General features: G+C 38.4%; 1 protein-coding gene across 1 annotated transcript in view; it reads right to left on the bottom strand.

Moving 5' to 3' along the window:
* Window positions 1-17,890, bottom strand: part of LOC119583421 (WD repeat-containing protein 47-like) — a gene marked incomplete at its 3' end in the record, with an annotated part of 72,577 nt that extends 54,687 nt beyond the window's left edge. The window contains 6 exon segments of the mRNA XM_037931891.1: window positions 5,991-6,090; window positions 12,278-13,200; window positions 13,202-13,483; window positions 16,569-16,712; window positions 17,337-17,465; window positions 17,666-17,890. Coding sequence (XP_037787819.1) covers window positions 5,991-6,090; window positions 12,278-13,200; window positions 13,202-13,483; window positions 16,569-16,712; window positions 17,337-17,465; window positions 17,666-17,878 — 1,791 coding nt within the window.
* Between the last annotated feature and the right edge of the window lie 3,088 nt (window positions 17,891-20,978).

Raw genomic sequence — 20,978 nt, forward strand, 5'->3', positions numbered from 1 at the left:
GTGATTTCCGACGAAGGGAAATTAGCAAGCCGCGGGGGGGGGAGCTTGCACCTGGAGATCAAGTTGCATGAGGGACCCCCCCCCACACGCCCTTTCCTGATGCAAGCGCGCACAGGGGCTATTTGAGGCAGACGTGAACGCACCTACATCCGTGTGCAAAAGAGGACACGGCCAGACTACTCGATGAACGAAGAAGGAACAAAAGAGGTTATGCGTGCCAAAAAGTGTCCCCCGGGACCAATTGCGTTTCTCAAATATTCAAACTAAATATTCAAACTTAATTCAAACTTCACTTCCCTCCACAACAAGCATAAGATAAAGCGTGCATAAGCGTGCATAAGCGTGCATAAGCGTGAATACATCGACGCCCACGATAGAGACGAAGGTCAAAATTAACAAAACACTTCAATAAACCCTCCCGCGCGGACAGTCGGTCTGATAACCCCTTTTGGCCGCGCTTGCCTCCGAACTACACAGTCTCTCCCTAGACCGATTTTCCAACAAAAATCTCAAAGCTGCTGAAGACCACTTTCTTCCTCCGACTCCCACGTTTTCCTTTATTCTCTGGTCCTCCTCAGGTCTTCACTGCCGTCTTCGATTCAGTTCATCGGATACCCTTCTCGCTTGAAGTTTTTGGACCTTATAGCCACGGGCGCCGCAGTCTCACACACAACCAGAGATATGCGGAGGGGTGGCGTTGCGTGGAATCACTCGGGCTGCGCTGCGGAGCCTTGAATTTCGACTCGAAGGATCCTTTCATTCTCGGGTGAGAATTTTCTCAAAGTCGCCCGCGAAGGCCCAGGCATTTAAGGGTTCTCCCTTTCTTACTTACTTACTTTCTCTCTCTCTCTCTCTCTCTCTCTCTCTCTCTCTCTCTCTCTCTCTCGCACTAACACTCCTACTCCTGTTCCCACTCTCCCTCTCCCTCCCTTCCCTTCCCTCTCTCACTCCCTCCTTCCCTCCCTCCCTCCCTCCCGCTCCCTCTCCCTCCCTCCTTCCCCTCTCCCTCTCCTTCTCCCTCTCTCTCCCTCTACGTCCAAAAGCCTTGAGGATCAGGAGGAGGATGAGTATGCCCCCATCCCGAGAGGCATCGCACCATATACGCTGCGTATATTTTGCCACAATCCCCGCCCCGCCCTTGCCTGTCATACAATTCATACGCCGATTTAAAACCGCAAAAACACACACTCACTTATTTCAACTCCTCTTTAGGTCAACATTTCAACTGCTATTCGTAAAACAAACAAACAAAAATCTTCAGCTCTCTTTAGGTAAACATTTCAACCGTTATTAATACAATAAAAAAAGTCTTCATTATTAGTCATCCTCGCTACGGCAGAACTACCCACATATTTCACTTATTTGACTCTGCAGCAGCGGGACCCTCAACCACAAGGGAACAATAACAAGAAAAAAAAACACACACACACACACGCTACGTACACACACACACACACACACACACACACACACACACACACACACACACACACACACACACACACTCACTCACTCACTCACTCACTCACTCACACACACATACATACACATACACATACACATACACATACACACACACACACACACACACACACACACACACACACACACACTTGTACGAGCAAGAGCAAGGGGCCCCGAAGGTGCGCTCAATCACGCCCACTACAGCGAGGTCCCCACGTCACTCATAAGGCTGTCGCCCTTCCCCTTCCCCTTCCCCCTCCTTCCCCTCCCCTTCCTCTACGCTCCGGGACTGCACTCGTTGCCTCGGCCTGACTTTGGCGGATTAGCCTTACTCCGCTTTAGGTAATATGACACTCCGGCACGGCAAATACACTCGTTGCAAGGGAGAGAGGGATAGAGAGGGATAGAAAGGGATAGAGGGCGGGAGGGAGGGAGGAGGAGGGAAGGAGGGAGGGAGGGAGGCAGAGAGAGAGGGAGGGAGGGAGGCAGAGAGAGAGAGAGAGAGAGAGAGAGAGAGAGAGAGAGAGAGAGATTCGGTTCATTGCGGACTAAGCAAGAGATCCGGTTCAAGCCGGAGGAACCACACGATTCGGTTCACTTCGGAGTAACCGTAGGACCTGCCCGCCCAAGCCTCTTCCTCCCAAGAAATGAACCAGTGCGATGCCAAAAACAAAAGGGCCTACTACCCAGCTACCCTTCCCTGGTGCCTCGTCGCTTCAGAGCTTCAGCGCCGACCCTCTCAAACCCCTTGTGCCACTACTTATACGCCTGAAAAATTCATCCAAATCACCCAAGTGGCACTGTTTTCCCCCCTTTTAATTTGCCGCCTCCCCCCCCCCACCACCACACCTACACCCCGCCCACTTAGCCCGACTCCCATCCTGCATCACCCCCCCCCCTCCATTATCAGCTGTAAAGAACAATGAACGTCGAATTCATCACGACCTGCGTTTGGGTACTTGGCCGAGGTTCGAGAATGTTCTTATGCACTGGTACCCTTTCAGGTGCGTGCCTTCTTCATTAATTCATGTCGAGTCAAACATATACATTTTTTAAATGTGTGTGAAATGCTTTTATTAAATACGCTCCATGCATGGACACGAAAAAAAAATGTTTGTATGCGTACTTGATTTTTTTTATATACCTCTTCTAAAAATTAACAATTTTCTTGCGGTCGAAGTCAGGCAAACAAAGCACAACTCCTTAGAGAAAAATAAATATCACAGGAAGACATTTGAAATCTTAGCTGCGTCGACGTTTGAAAGACTTCTCTGTACGAAGCTGCGATCAGCTGACCACCCTTGCGCCCATGTCACGTGGCTTTGTTTACGTGTGTTTGAATACGAGTAAATGACCCGGTTGCTCGTCAGGTCATCGTCCTTCTGCGTCTGATGCGAAAAGAATACGAGGTCAAGCCGTTTCGGAAAACTCCTCCTTAAATTTCGTGCGTTTCGCCTTTATTTTCTAGCCTGGAATCAGAGTGACGGGGATATATACTCAAGGTTACGGGATTACCGACAAGTCCATATTTGGAAGACTGAAACGAGGGGGTTCGAGTAGGTTGCAGAAAAGGAACGAGACCCGAGAGCCTGATGGTCACGTGGGCGGCAGCATTTGAGCAAGAGAGAGAGAGAGCTTGGCCCGAGTGCGCCGCGGGCGTGCGGGCGTGCGGGCGGGCGGACGCTAAGTGGGAGGAACAACTACCAATTCTCCGGTCGCAGATGCTAATTTCAACTCGTGCGTACTGGCTATCGACCCTCTTTCATGCTTATAATAACTGCACGCACGCAGGAAAACCCCAAATCCTTGTTTACTACTTAACAGAAAAAAAAAAGACGTAAAAAAAAAAAAAAAAAAAAAAAAAAAAAAAAAAACGTAAACATACAGACGTAAAAAAAAACATCAACCACACTAAACAGACGTAAAAAAAATATGCACCATACCCCACAGGCCCAATACGAAAGAACCGAACGAAAGCTCCACAAAACATCCATCTATCGTTTCCGCACTCACACGCATCCGCATGTACGTGACTGTGCCCTAGCTGGCGGTGAGCGAAGCCGCCCTCCCACGCCGGGCATCGAGGTCAACGCGAGACCAAGCCCTCGGCGGCGGGAACGGCGGGGGCGCGCCAGGAACCGTGACCCCGACCCGACTTCCCTCGCTCTCCTCTCCCCGACACTAGGGCTAAACACACCCCCATAAATAACAATAAAACCACAAATTGGAGTTCTTAATCCGCTTTCTGCACTCCGATACGAAAGACAATACACATTTAAACTAAATATAGACATATAAAAAAAAAACACTTCGGCACGTGACCTACCGCCGGAGGCAAGAAATCAGACAAACACGTCAAAACACTTCGTCGTTTTTTTTTTTCCCCAAACGAGTGAAGGCGGTTGCTGCTGGATCTCCTAGCTGTGACGTGGCTACAGGAACGGGGGAGGGGATTTTTTTTTACCGCTCCCCAAGCCCCTAACAGAAGGGAGAGGGGAGAGGGGAGAGAGGGAAGGAAGAGGGGAGAAGAGAGAAGGGAGAGGGGGGGAATTGGCGAATGACGCTTGTTAATGGTTTCATCCTAATTGTATCGAGCAGAAGAAAAAAAAAGTTTATAAAAGAAAATAAGTATTTTGTCATATATTTTTCTGACCTTAACAAAAATAAATATATACAGGGGTCCCATAAAGGGGAAAAAGGTCCCCTAGAGGAACATAGCCCTCTAACCACCATATATGCCAAGCCCTCTCGCTCTTTGAGGTCAGAATAACAAAAATAAATAAATAAAAAAATATATATAAAACAACATATCAAGAAACTTTACACGAAAGGAAGAAGGCAACAGATATGACTTCAAGAAGGGACATGTCAAGGTCAAAAAAGGTTAAGAAAGGTCAACCAACGCGCGGACCCCAACGTATTAAGGCCTCCCAACAGACTCGCTTCCCCCCCCCCCCCACGCCCGGTTGACTCCACCAACTCCTTATATACAGAGGCTGCTATACCCAATGGGGAACTGTTTCGCGTGTGCTTGAAAATGCGTGCGTGGTTTTGAGCAGTGCTTGTGTTCGTGTACGTGCGTATGTGTGCTTGCGTGCGTGTGTGTGTGTGTGCTTGCGTGCGTGTGCTTGCGTGCGTGCGTGCGTGTGCGTGCGTGCGTGTGTGTGCGTGTGCGTGCGTGTGCGTGTGTGTAGGTGTGCGTGTGCGTGTGTGCGCGTGCGTAGATGTGCGATTAGATGTGGGTGAAGTGAGTGAGCGTGTGGGTGAGCGTGTGGATGTAAGGGAACACACGCTGTCTGGATGTGATGCTTAGCTGGTTGTGTCGGTGGGTATGTGGCTGTAGCTCTAAATGTGCGTGCGTGCCCACAGAAAAGGGTAATTCCTAGTCTATAAGAAGTTAAACAGCAACTTCTACCAGTCAGGTCAATCAATCAGTCAGTCAGTCAATCAATGAATATTCATCCATACGATCTTTTTATAAGGCAACAAGTGTTCGTATGAAAAGCTGCACCGACCATGAAAATCCGGACGCATACAATAATAAATTCCATTATCATCCCTTTGTTATGGCTCGAATTTCACGACGAATGTGCGTAATAATGTCCACAGATAATAATGTCTGTAAGGAAAGGAAAGAAAAGAAAAGAAAAAAAGAAGAATAGAAAACAATAAAAAATAAGATAAAAGAATAGAAAACAATAAAAAATAAAATAAAATATAATAAGAATAAGATGAAATACAATAAAAAAATAGATAAAATACAATAAAAAATAGAATATAAAACATTTAAAAAAAATACAATAAAATGAAATAACAGAAACAGAGACAGAAAAGAAAAAAAAAAAAACGAAAGAGAAAAAAAAAAAACAGCTCATACAAAATAAAAGTTTGCGTCACTCTTAAGAGATACAAAGCACGCCCCCTGTCTCCCCCCCAAAAAAAAAAAAAAAAATAAAAAAAAATAAAAAAGGATTTCCAAGGGCGATTTTGGGAAGATTTTCGCAACGGGAAAAAAAACTGTAGTCAAAACAGTATTCTTGCAGCCGTCGCCATTCTGCAACTAATTCTGGTCTCAAAGCTGCACTGAACTTCTAAATAACAATGATGCCGTAAGAATAATGATAACAACAGTAAAGAATATGTATAAATAAGAAGCTTCGAATCAGGCACATCAGTATATCTACACACACACACTTACACACACACACACACACACACACACACACACACACACACACACACACACACACACACACACACACACACACACACACACACACACACACACACACAAAAAAAAAAAAAAAAAAAAAAAAAAAAAAAAAAAAAAAAAAAAAAAAATCCCTCACTGCCCAAAGAAACACACTCCAGCAGGAAAACAAAACGAAAGTAAACAAAACAGAACAAAACCCCACCAACACCAACACCACCATCACCACCACCACCACCACCAACACCCCCACTAACACCACCACCAACAACACCAACACCACCACCAACAACAACACCAACACCTGGTACTTTACCTTAAGCGAGTCATAGCCTTGCAAATACGGAGGCTGTGCAGCGGGGTTGAAGTTCTCTGTCGGGGCGGCCATCGGGGGAGGCATCACCCCGGGCATCATCCTAGAGGCGAAAAAATATATATATTGAAAAAAAATGAAAGAATATGGACGAAAAAAATGAAAGAATATGGACAAAAAAATGAAAGAATATGGACACGATAACAACATGCAGTACCATTTTTTTTTTAATCTGAATCTACAGTTTTATTATTATTGTTATTATCATTTCTTTATCTTTGACTCCTCCCTTCTTAATTTGAATGTCTGTTTGTAAAACATCATCAAAAGTTCCTCTTAAGAAAAGGCTGTGACATAAAAAAAAAACCCAATAAAATCTTAGAATATGAAAGATAAAAAAAAAACACACACACACAGGTATCTTAGTTCTAAACAAGCGTAATCAAAGTCCCACAGTAACGCGCCGCAGATAAAAGTGATAACACATGTACCTGCTGGATTTAGTCCATCTCCTATAATCGGGATGAAGACGAAATCTGGGAACACTAACACTAAATCTATCCTTCTGCCGAATCATCTCTGTTCCAAAAACAAAAAGAGGCACTCCTGACTCGCAGAGATATGCTGCACTATCGCTCTAATAACAACAGGAAAGATTCAAGCTGAGTTGCTCGTACACTGGGATCATCGGCACAAAACGGTTTCTTTTACTACGCAATAATTCCACTATATAGATTAAGGTGTGGGAAAAAATATACTTAAAACATATGTAAGTAAAAGTGAAATATAGATATAAACATCTGAATTAAAACCTAAAACAACATTTTCAGTTATCATGCGAACACAGAAGTAGTCAAAATGTTTGCATACTGGCTTGTACACATGTGGTGCTGTTTATATATTTAATCACACTGACAGATTGGTAATTTGTTTTCCAAAGGTATTTATCCAAACCTAAGAACACATCTAGTTTACACTACTGACAGGTATTCCACACATCAAAGGAGCTACTGCACATACACCACTCCTCAACACCACTGCAATGTTATTCATCAGGCTGTCTACACGTATCCTTGAATGGTGTAACAAGACAAGAGCAGACTTCGAAATAACTCTCTCCTGTGGCTAACTGCTCCACTGAAATGTCTTTGGATGTGCGTCATAGGATGTGTCATCCGAAGGACCGACACATTCATGATTTCCCGACACGAGCACACACAGTAAGATCTCCACACTCCCGATGAAACGACCCCACGCAGACATCAACTATAAAAATAACAAAGACACGACCCCACCGACAATAAAAATAATAACTCAAAAAAAGCCATACAAAAGAACAATAGGCAGGGGGAAAAAAGGTCCGATTTAAAGGTCCCATAGTCTGAAAATCCTCTCCGTTCCCATACAATTAACAGAAAGTAATGCTGTTTCTTTCACGATTCCCCCTACACCATGACACTCAAACAACTACGCATGCTAAACATCCCAAAAAGAAGAAGAAGAAGAAGAAGAAGAAGAAGAAGAAGAAGAAGAAGAAGAAGAAGAAGAAAGAGAGATCAATACATACAACCAAATGAAATGATAGAGAAAGAGCAAGGACAAAGAAGAAGCGAGGAAAGAGAAAAGAAGGAAAAAAGAAGAAGAAAAGAAAGAAAAAAAAGTACAAGGATAAAGGAAGAAAGAGATAAAAAGGAGTAGTGAAGAAAGTAGACCACAAGATAAAGAGTAGCAAGAAGACATAAAATGAAGACAAAAAAGAAGAGGAAAAGCATAGAAGAAAAGGAGAGGGAGGAAAGGGAGAGAGGCAGAGAAAGAGAAGAATGCGGAGGAGGAGGGAAGGTAGAAGGCAGAAAGAGAGAGAAGGAGAAGAGGAGGGAGGAGAAAGAGTAGAAAAGAGGAAGAGAGGAAAAGGGAGAGAGAGGGAGGAGAGAGGAAGGGAGGGAGGAGGAAGAGAAGAGAGAGAAAGGAGGGAGGAGAAAGAGAGAAGGAGAAGGAAAGAAAAAGAGAGGAGAGGAGGAGAAGGAGAAGAGAGAGAATGAGGAGGGAGGGAGGGAAAGAGTAGAAAAGGAGGAGAAGGAAAAGGGAGAGGGAGGAGGAGAGAAGAGAAGAAGGAGGAAGAGAAGAAGAGAGGAAAGAGATAGAAGAAGGAGAAAGAGAGAGGAGAAGAGAGGAAGGGAGGAGGGAGGGAGGAAGAAGAGAGGAATGGGAGGGAGGGAGGGAAAGAGAGAAAGGGTGAGAAAGGGGTGGGAGGGGGAAAGAAGGGAGAGGGAGGGAGGAGAGAGTGAGGGAGGGAGGAGGGAAGGAGAAAGAGAGAGAAGGGGGAGGGAGGGAGGGAAAGAGTTAGAAAGGGGTGAGGGAAAGGGAGAGGAGGGAGGAGAGGAGGGAGAGGAGGGAAGAGAAGAGGAGATGGGAGGGAGGGAGGGAAAGTAGAAGGGGTGAGGAAGGGAGAGGGAGGGAGGAGGAGGGAGAGAGGAGGAAGGAGAAGGGAGGGAGGGAAGGAGGAGAGAGAGAGGAGAGAGAGAGAGAGAGAGAGAGAGAGAGAGAGAGAGAGAGAGAGAGAGAGAGAGAGAGAGAAACAGAGACAGAGACAGAGAGAGAGAGAGAGAGAGAGAGAGAGAGAGAGAGAGAGAGAGAGAGAGAGAGAGAGAGAGAGAGAGAGAGAGAGAGAGAGAGAGAGAGAGAGAGAGAGAGAGAGTCATGATACATTGCATTATTTCTTGTAACTTATCCTCTATCATAAAAGTAAGTACCAGAATCTGAATATATATTTCAGATAAAATTGAGGTTCACTGTATCTTTTCCTATGAAGAAAAAAAGAGGTTCACTGCATCTTTTCCTATGAAGAAAAAAGAGGTTCACTGTATCTTTTCCTATGAAGACAAAGTCAGTAACATATGTGAACACAGAACAGACAAGCTGAAAGATGAGTAAAAGACAGAAAAATTTTAAAAACATACAATCTTCCCGGTCACTCCATATGTACGGCACGCACTTGCATGCATGCAAGTACACAATATGCATAAACACCCAAACAAACTGCATTGTGTGTCTTGAATAGACCACAAATCTCCAAATAATACAAGAACTTATCAATTAGCTTTAGTGGTACAAGATAATGTAAGCCAAAAGGTTGTACAAAAATAGGTGAAAGAATATAAAATCATCCATATACCACATATACTGTGAAGTCTATGCTCTTCATTCAGAATACAAATAAAGCTAAGCAAAATTTACTGAATGATATGCAGAACACAATGGCTGTATGTTCAAGAGGAATCTGTCCTAATGGTCTTGCTAATACAAACTCAAGTCAGAAGTTTGAAAGTGAGGGTCATACATGTTCTCTTCATGGCTCACCTAACAGACAAGAAATCTGCATATATATATTCTCTGGTACACAGCACAATAATACATCAGTTTATCAATGACCTTTCCAAACTGTATTTTGCTGATCATATAACAGGATCTAGTATTTCAGAGTATTTTCCAGTATCTCTATCTTATTTTGTATCAAATGTTGCTAATAGGTTCTCACTGGTTAGAAAAAGGGACTTTTAACTTTTCCTTTGCTGTTACCATATTTGGAAAGTACATTGAGGGATTCAACCTTCACCACATTATACACACATCATGTATAAGTGTGTGTACAGCTTCATGCACAAATATACCTTATGCAATGACCCAAGTCATCAGTGCAAGTATCAAAATTACTGTTCAAGAGCTGGGACTGTATGACATACTTGCACAGCTTATAGATAGGAAGAAGCAATCGTGCACCATAGTGTATCTGACTCACCAGCCGTAGTAGCCTCTATGTATCTTTTTGCATCTGACACTTCTAGGGTATACAATAAAAAATGGAGAGGGGGATTGAATTATAAAATCACCATTCTTTACTTTGAAATCAGTAATGGTAACAGTTATGAAGTAATAAAGGAATAAAGAGGGTTGTTACAATCTGGATTTTATATCTGCTACTGCCTATAATAATTCATAATTCATTTTAGGTCTGGATAGTAATTGTCTGATAGTGATTATAGCCACATCTCATCATTTTTTTTTTCTTTTTTTTTATGAATCAGTTAATGGTCCAAATGACAAATAGTGATGAAACTATTACGATGGGGATATAAATCATGTCACGTACAACATCCATCATGGCAAAAGAATACCAGATCGTGTAAGATGATTTCACACTTCAATTTGGAATACTTAGATGGCAGGAAGCACAGTCTATGTTAGTGGTTCTGTTTAATATACTGTAGTTTTCCAATGAAATTTTGAACTACCCCATGGTATAAAAAAGAAACAGGGTTCTTTTCCCTATGTTGTGTTCATTGTAGTATTGTTTAGTGAAAAATCTCTGTACATAGATGGCTCTGCAAGTGCTTAGCTACAATTAGAAGACCTTGAGGCCTCACCTAATTTCACCTTTCCTTGAGTTTGTGGGAAATATACATTTTTTTTTTTTTACTAATGCAATCAAAATATTTCTATTATGAAAATTCTAATTATCATAGTGTTATCAACATTCCTAACAGCAATATTAGAAACCAAAAAATACTTTCAAAAATCAAGGAAAAGTTTAAACAGGCTAGACAGGTAGTACTTGTAATTGGCTCATCGGTGACTTAGTACTTGTGGAGCCATCTATGTGTAAAAACAATAAATAAATTAAACTCACAGTGGGCAAGGCATGAACGTCCATGTCAGACCCAGGGGCTTCGGGTTAACATCAGCATTACAGTGTTAAACCACACAACCTACTTCCAATTACTTCTCACTGCCAATTAATAAACATCTACCGAGATTATTCTTTATGATTGAATACTTTTAATGAATTTCACTTCTCGGTTATTTAAGGCAGAACGGTCTTACAACTTAAAGAAATAATGATCTGCTCATTAAACAAAGTTTTTTTTTAAGTGCAATGAAACTAGATCTGGGTTTCACACAAGAACAGGTTAAGAAACTCTATCTTGTAAGGATATACAGTTATGGAAAATAATCAGATATCTCAACTATCTGTTTTATATAGACACATATTATGCTAATAAATGAACTTGAAGTACTAATCACCCATGTTAGGCTATTAATTATGTAAGACAATAACTATTTTCCAATGCATTTCTGGACTCCACACCAGTCTTTATTTGTGTCTCAGGCAAAAGTCATTCTAAAACATTACAAATACTAATTACCAATGTAATTATTATTGAATTTACTCTCTGAGCATATTAAGCAAGTTAATTTACTGTTATTTCACTCTGTCTTTGGATTCATAATGTTTTGTTTTATTCTTCTGCAAAATTCCTATGGCCTTACATTTTACATATGAAATATTCAACAGCAAAACAGAATGTCTTATCCTCACACCTAAAACTTGATTTTCTGTGCTCATTAGGTTTCAGGAAAAATACAGATACATTTCTAATCATAGGAAAACATCACACACCCAGTACTTTCTATTCAGTGTTACCCCGGATCAAATTTTGAAAGACTAAAATCCCATTTTCTGTAAGTAAATCAAAATAACTAACACAAAAAGTAAATATTTTTAGGGTTACAATTCACAATGGTGTTGATCACATCCATATGTGTCTACAATAAGCACATTTTCCATCTAGAAAACTACAGTATGCTTTACAATGGTTAATCTACAACAGAATCAAAAGGCTTTATCACAGTCTAATTGTATAAAATGCTAATTGTAGAAATTTTACTTTTGGAAAATGTGTTTTTCTTTGGCAAAAGAAAAACAAACAAAAGCCACAAATGCAAAAACATGTAAAATTCCTTATAAAAAAAATTAAACAAAAAACATACCAAGCATTCAGCCACTTCTTACCATAGCACATGAGCCATTTACCAATTTTCCAAAACTATCTTAAGAAAATCATAAATTTGTCTGACAAAAAAAAAAAAAAAAAGCAAAGAGAAAGAGAAGAAGAAAAAAATAAAATGAATTACAGAAAATCAAGATCTCATTGGCATATTCTAAGCCTATTTTCCCTGAATTTTCTAATTTGCTGAATAATATAAATGAGAATCATATTTCTTCAGTATATGAATATCTCCGAGACTGCATGCTAGAAATAGAAATAGAAAACGAAACATAGAGATGAAAAAAAAAAAGTATGTAATGATGATAATGATGAAAATGGTGATGATGAGGTGAAAATGATGATGGTGAAGGCAATGATTATGCCGATGAGGATGGTGAAGATGATGACGGCTATGATAAATATGATGATAATGATACTACTAACAAAAATAATTTAAAAACTAACCGATTCATATTCATGTTAGGAGGATGTAGAGTTCCCATGTTCATCATCATCTGATTGTTGTTGCTGTACTGGTCATACATCTGCTGCTGTTGCTGACCCATCATCTGCTGTCTTCGTTGATATATGCTGAAGAGTTCACCCGTCTCGCGATCATTGTTGGCATTGCAGTTACTGTCAAAGGGAGGTTGCGGAGGCTGCTGAGGCATCTGGTTCTGCTGCGGAGGCTGGGGTGGAGGGAGGGAAGGCTTGCCATCTGGTACGGGGGGTAGAGGGACGTTTTGCTTTGGGTGAGGGTAATGCTGTGGTTGTTGCTGATATGGGGCAGGGAGGTTTGGAGGGGTATGGTTTGGTGGGGGAATCTGGGGTGGTGTTGGCGAAGACTTTGGTGGCAGCGCTGGTGGTGTACCTGGTTTCTCTTCCCGAATATCCTTTTCAACTTTGTCTGAAAAAGCTGGTTTGTTGAGCGAATCTGTGGACTGTCTCTTGTCAGGACTTCTTGAGCGTGCTCTCCTTGGAGGTGGCTTGGGAAGTCCAACCTTTTCTATGATTGTGGGCAGATCCCCATACGAACTACTTGTGAAAACATTTTCCGTGTCAAAAAGCCGATCAACAGATGTATTCATGGTCTTCTTTCCTGTAAGGTGGAAGCTTGCAATACTTTTTGACATCATATTGATATCACCTGTAGAAAGTGCCATAGAATTTCTATTTGAACCTAAACCAAATGGGAGACCATCGAGATTTGGGTTTAGAGAGCGTGACATAATATCCCGTGCTCTTGGCCTATTGTATGGCATTGCAGAATGTGGGAAAGTTCTTGGTTTAATTGGTGTCACAAGAAGATGTTCAGTCCACGATGCTTCCAGAGATGGCTTTTCTAATCGTTCAACATCAACATTTAGTGTCTTTTGTTCAAAAGGGACAAGCAAAGGTTTCTGGCGGTATACTTTGCAGCCAAGACAACAACGAGAGATCAGAGTCACTGAATGTCGTACAAGAGAGCAGGGAGGGAAATTTGAGTGTGCCAGAGTTACTACTGTCACCAGTGGCCTGACTCTGGCAAAACTCAACACATGACTCATATAATAAGCCTTTGATGATCAGCTGTACCAGGCGGTCGTTCTTGGCCATTCCCACTCCTTCCATGTCCCCTGCAAGACCACCGCGACGTTCTGCAGGAAGGAACTTCTCCACGAGCGGGAACACCTGCAGGAGTGACATAATACTTTAACATGAGTCACTACTACCATTGGAATCACATTATATTAAAACTTCATTCTCATATACTTCTCATTTCTCTGGAATGGAGAGGCAACATGGTAATATAGTACAGTGGTTCATGATCATCATTACAGATAAAATATGAAAACAATGTATGTAACATTCTTATAAGGGTTGATTTCCCTGAATCTACTCACTGAAATAGACACAAAGTACACATCACTCATAATATTAGATCAATTCAGTCATGTCAATACAAATTCAAGCCTCCTGTATATTTACAATCCACACACACATCATATCATTAGTCAAGTTCATCCAAATTCTGAACAACTTCATTAATAAAACAGGCTATTAAGAAAAATCAGACTTCCTAGTATACCAACCACACAACTCTTCCCACTTCAGTATACAACTTACTTTAGTCATAAGCGTAGAGCAAAATACACAAATTTGCTCTGCACTAAAAATACGTTATATGACATTCAACTGACCCTAAAAACCAATTTGAAATCTTGGTTTTCTACCCAAAATCCATAATTACATATATGGGTTCAAACCAGGTAATCAGTCTGTAAGTCAATTCACATAAATATAATATCTATACAGTATATCTAAACACACCCACACAAAATCCACCCACATTCAATACACAAAATGGACCACATGTACTTTTACTACAATATATTATCCACATGAAAATGTATAAGCAATTATTGCAGTATATTGACAAGTTTCAATTGATGCCCTCATAAAAAAAAATCCTAATACCAACTTCAGGTACTGAAACAATTTTCTGAATATTCTTCATGAAGCAAGTGGTAATACCCATTGCAACATTTTCATTCACCTGAACTTCAACTGCATAAATATTAGTATCTAAGAGAAACACTAACTCCATGCCATCTAGCACAAAACAGACCTTATTTATACTTTTAGCAATTGCAGATCACTCTGGCCCAATTATATTTAGATAGAGCAACTGCCACATGCCTTAGGCTGAACAAAATGTAAACTGAATGAAATCCCTAAGGAAAACTAATATAATGACTCAAAGTACTATGTCTGCCTATTGCACTCCACAGACGAATTCACTGGGATGTGTACAGGGCATAATAGTAGGTGACCAAAGAATGCTTACCTAAGCTGAAGAAAGCCAAATCCTTTCTTGCTTGAACAGGATATTTATGTTTATCAAAAGGGGTTTGGTTACTAGTCTGTATACTTTTTTTAAACAAAGAATTTTGGTTAAAACATAATGATACTTAAAAAAAAAAGAAGCTTTTCAATATCACTGTCAAGTTGCCATATACCCATCTCAAATTGCAACTGGACCGCTAAAACATGAAAGAAATAAAAGAAATAAAACCTCAACACTCATATCTTGCTTAAAAAAAGATATATGAATGCATAATCTTCATTCCATCGACAGACTTTCCTGTATGCTTAGAAAAATTTACCGAGTTTCAAATCTTGTAGAAAACTAAAAATGCATACATATACACTTGCACATCACTCATATTACTTCTGATAACTGCTCTGTACCAGGGATACTTTAAGTGTGACAACTACCATGGCCTGGTGTTATTGCTACATCTTTGCCCAACAAATACTCGCCACAAGTGCTAAATAAGTAAATTAAATCTTATAAGTAGGGTATCATTTAGCCCTATTTTTCTGGAACCTCAAAGTGTTGAGCTAGTTGCTTTGTGTATCTTGCATGAGATGCAGCAATTTGTTGACTAAAACTGGTAAAAAGTTCAACCGTCAACATCTGAACCTGTAACTACATTGTTGTGTAGCAGTTAATAACCCTGATAAGAGCAATGGGTTGCCATGTTTGTAGCTGGTAGTATGGCAATGAAATTGAGTACCTGTATCTATATTTTCAATGCTGCTGCATTTTATTGCCAATAAGATAAAACTAAACAACATCAAATCAAAGACACAAGGAATTTTTCCACAGAGTGATGCCCAATCTAGTCACAATACTACCACCCATACAAAAAGAGCAACCCACTGTTCTTGTCAAGGGTAACAACTGTGTAACCTAAGCTGTACAACAATACTGTCATAGGTTTATATGTTGCTTGTTGTAGGTTCTGAACTCAACCAATGACACGTGTGCAGTGGCCATGGAAATTTTGTGCTTCAACTGACAATATCCAGTGCCAAGGAATTAAAGATACATATGTAACCAAATTCACGTAGTTGGCAGTTACCCAATAACTATCAAACAAATAACAGATACATATATAGATACAAATGTATAAATAAAAAAATAATAATAATAAAAAAAAAATTATGTAATAAATTCTTTGCCTACTCCATTTCTGTAATTTTGCATGCATTTATGTACAAGCAACTAATCTAGACATTTCCTAATTAAATAATTTACCCACAGATTTCATACATCTAGCAACTGACATGCTTTAGAGAACAATACTTGTATATAAATATATCAGAAATTTTAGGTAATTTCTTCTTATGAGATAATTTCCCAAACTAAACTGCCCTCATTGCAAATTCTGCAACATATTCACTCAAAATGCATAGCCTACTGCATTCAATATATAACATTCATCCGTCACATCCTTGACACCAATGCTCTTCATAGTACACAGTGGCAATGCATTCTTGCCATATCTAAATGGAAATAATGCTTTGCTTCCTTTACCATATTAGACATCACTGCAGACACACAGTACGAACTGTCAGTGATAAAAACAGACCACTTTCCATAGCTATCACAATTTACAAAGTACTGTAAAGGTACAGAGTTACTTTTCTGTATCAGAAATATCATACAGATATTACTGTCTCTTAAAAAAGGTCTACATTGTTCAATTATTTTAGGACTGATAACAAAAATTCAAATAAACCCATAAATATAGCCTCAGAATGCAACTAAAAAGGTTCTACATACCAAGTATCCTACTTAAGCCTAATGTGAAATGACTCAAATAGATGTAAGCTTTTAGAGACAAAGAAAAAAAAAACAAAGGCAAGAGAAAAGACTTTTCCAAACTGTTCAAAACAAAGTATTCTAGATGCCAAGAGTTTTGCTCACCTGAGTCCAGCATTGCACACGAGCAGCACTAGGGTTCCAGTCACGAAAGTCTGAGTGTTCATGAAGTCTTGGGAGCGTCAGATACAGGCAGAGTTGAGAATATGCTTCCTTGTTAGGTGCATATTTCTCCAACTCATTCAGGACCTGTGAAAATCCCAAAGGATTGTGTATATCAAAATAAATAATAGCCATAAAATCAGTTATGAAGAAAACCATATAAAATAATATTTTCATGACAAGAGAGTTTGCTCTTCAACAGAAAATGTATTAATTTAAAAAACATTAAAATAAAGAGCAACAGCATTCTTTAGAATATTTTCCTATATGCAAAATAACATTCAAAATTGTCTGGTTCTAACTAAATAATAATTTATATAGAAAAGAAGCAGTAACAAAGTAATACAAATTAAGAATATTTAAGAATATTATTGTAAGCAGCACTCCAAAAAAAGGAAGAAAAAAATGCCATCTGCATAAAAAAGTCAACATTGCATGTATTTTTGCAATCAGTAGATAAATGAGTTAAGATAATTAGCATATCTAAAATTCAGGCCAAAATTTGAAATACATATAATCTAAAAGCTTATTGCCCTACAAATATAATCACTTTATTTAATATCAACAATATTGTTAATGAACATGTTCTAATAATGCCTACCTATAAGATCATACACTACAGACTGCATAAATGATTATGCCATTTGAACATGCAAACATAAATCTCTGTCAATCTTTTTTTTCCAACCTCAAGAGAAAACAAATTCTTACCTTGACTAGTTCATCAACAGCACCTTCCTTGCTGGGATTGGGAGCTTCTGCTTTGATACATAACAACTCAAAATACTTGTACTTCAAAATAATGAAGTGAAATTTCTTTGTATCAAAAGCATCTATTGCCTGAAGGAGGGGGAAAAAAACAGACCTTTGTAATCATAAATGTAAAATGCAAAATCTATATATTTTTTTTTTCACACAATACTTTAACTTCAGGAATCTAAATACTGAATAATCAAAGGCTGTTTATAAAATGGCAGAAATGGTTTTAAGTGCACCTGAATAAACTCACATAGATAAATAATACTCAGCAGACAACTTACTTCAAGTGGTTGCACAAATTCAAGAACATCCTCCCACTGCCCATCGAGAATCAGTTGACGAAGAAACAGAGCATCGTCCGAATGGTTGCCGTTAATAATGCCCGTTTCTCTTTCTACATTGAGCTGTGATATATGGAGGTACCTATTTTGGAGGAACTCTAAGGCCAGTCGCACCACGTCCTCCTCCCGAAGAGACAGGTGTGCACTGGGCATTTTGGCGAAGCCTGGAACACACAAGGAAGAATGAGCCTTTATATACTGGATATCTGATCACCTACTTATCCAAATCATAAACTAGTAGCTAAGATTTTGTGATTAACGGTATGTTAACACACGTGGAGTCTCTGCCTCTACTTACTCAAATATGTGGAATAACAATAACAAAACAGCTCATTAGAATCAGACTTTCACCCACTCACACTTGGTAACCATTACATCATTGCGATCAAGACCAAGTGCTGGATAACAAGCCTCCTTTCCTTAGAATTTGTATATGTATGCAAAACCTGGGAAGGGAGCCCTATTGTGAGTGGGTTAAAGTCTGCAATGTGCTTTCCTTCATTCCAATACAAATTGATGTGTACTGGACTATAAACAAAAAATGGTCAAGTAAAGATATGACTGGAAAAGAGCTATAATTAGGCCTACTGTCAAAAAATTTGGACAAAAATCTCAAGGGAGGCATTGGAACTGGGAAACTCTCACTCCCATACACAATATTGCCAATCAAATTCAACAACTTTTCTGATGTGTCAAATAGCAGTTGGCCTGTGTACTTTCAGCTATTGCTCTGTTGAATTAACTCATTCAACATAATGGGATGCCTCTCCCTGCCAGAGGGTGTATGAAGCCTCTCCTCTAGGATAAATGTCAAACCACAAATTTCAGCAACAAGTAATCACAGTCATGAATGATGAATATAACATGTAAAAAAAAAAAATAAATAAATAAATAAATAAATAATGAATAACAGTGCAATCATTATAGTACAGTTCAGTCTAATACTCTTCAAATGATGCATGCTCCCTTGCAATGAAAATACAATTCTTTTCTTATTAATAGCAAAACATCTATTTACATACATAATATTCTGGGTATCTAATAGGCATATGTATATTTGTGACATCACTTAACCACCAACCACCCAGACAACATTAAGAAAAACAACCCTCCACCGCTTAGCTATTTTTCAGCCAAGCCCTTTATGGTCAATGAGACTCCCTCTTATCACAACTGCCAACTCAGACTGCAATTTTCTCTAATGCCACTCAAATACTCTTTTAATAGAGAGTATCTGGCCATTTGGATTTTGTTAAGTGTTTTACCATGAAGTTATGACTTAGAAAGCATCTCTTGTAGGCTTTCCCTAACAAATTCCTCAAGTGTCATCAACTGAGGTCAGAATGCACTCTTTACCAATTCCACTAAATAAAGCTACTGCTTCTCAACCAAATCACATAATGAAATCAACCTAACATAACACTGTTCAAGTCCTTTATAAAGACATGTGGTTAATAAAGTTTTCAGTGTGGAGTTTAGGAATTATAACATGTACAAGGTGGGTACAAACACAATGAGTACATCTGGTCGAGGCAGTGGCACAAAATGGTTGGGGGATAATTTTACGATTCTTGGATTTTCTCAGACATTCTATATATATAATAACACTAAGTCCATTTGACTTTTGTTAACTGCAACACTTTGCAGATTCCGATCCTGTGCAGTCTACTTGCAAAATCTAACAACATATACTCTATACACTAATATGTATTATACAACTGTAACTGGCTGACTATGAAATCTAGTAATTCTAAGATTCATTTACATTGCAGTAAACATTTTCTTGAATGATAATTATATCATCTTTTATCCTATTAAAATCCATCCATGACTCCTTGGCAAATTGGCTCTGGAAAAAAAAAAAAAAATCTTGAAAGAATTCTTGGATTGGATCAAAATTTGGCACTGAAGATTATAAAGAAAGACAGATCAGATTGTTATAGTCAGATTTTATATATGCTATGGACTTTTTCCATGTTGAATGTCAAACATGAGTCCTGGCAATGTAATATAGTTTCTATACCTTTGTTCTGCTTCAATTTCATTGTTCCTTATCTGTTTTGCCCTAAATTTAGATTATGTTACATATGCTCCATAAACAATATACAAGGCTACTGAAAGATTACGTGTGATGTCCAAAAAGATAAACTTAATAATAAATCTGCCCACCTACCACTAACCTCTCTACCTTCAAAAACTGTGGGACCGAGAAATGTAAAGCATATATACTCTAACAAGATAGAGCTTACAGACCTCCTAAGCAGTTTATTAGCAGATAAGGATTTAGATGATAAAACAAATCTAATCATGACAGTTACAAACAAAAGAATGCAGTTAAGTTACCATATATATGTACACATATATAATATACTAATATAAAAATAACTGCAGATGGACTGATAGACAAATAAGATATATATACATACATATACCATACACACACACACACACACACACACACACACACACACACTAAAAGCAACAACAAAAACTAATAAAGATGATGATAAAAATAACAATAAAAAATTAATAACAGCATTGTTAATTTTACTGATAGTGGTAATGATAGTAAGTAACAGTGATAAGCGATTAGTGATCAGTGATAATGATAAAAATGATAATAACAAATATACTAATAATGATGATAATGATGATGATAAGTGATAATAATAAAACAATGATGATGATGATGATAACACCAACAACAATAATAATAATAAAATAACAATAACATTGATGATGATGATGATGATGATAATAATAAACACAATAACAACAAAAACAATAACAATAACATAAATGATGATAATAATAATAATAATAATAATAATAATAATAATAATAATAATAATAATAATAATAATAATAAAAATAGTAATAAAATAATAATAATAATAATAATAACAATAATAAAGACAAAAACAACAAAAACAATAACAATTACCATAACATTAATAATGATGACAATAACATTACTAGTATTAATAATAGTAATAATAATAATAATAATAATAATAATAATAATAATAATAATAATAGTAATAATTACAATAATCATTATAACAACTGGTAATGATAGCAATAATGATAGTGATGACGATTAATGATTAATGATGAATAATGAAAATAATAATGATATTAACAATAACAATAACAATAGTGGTAGTAGTAGTAGACTAATAATGATAATGATAATGAAAATAAGAAAATAATAATAATAATAATAATAATAATAATAAAAGTAAATAATAAA

Source organism: Penaeus monodon, chromosome 17 (assembly GCF_015228065.2).
Source record: "Penaeus monodon isolate SGIC_2016 chromosome 17, NSTDA_Pmon_1, whole genome shotgun sequence".
NCBI lineage: Eukaryota > Metazoa > Arthropoda > Malacostraca > Decapoda > Penaeidae > Penaeus > Penaeus monodon.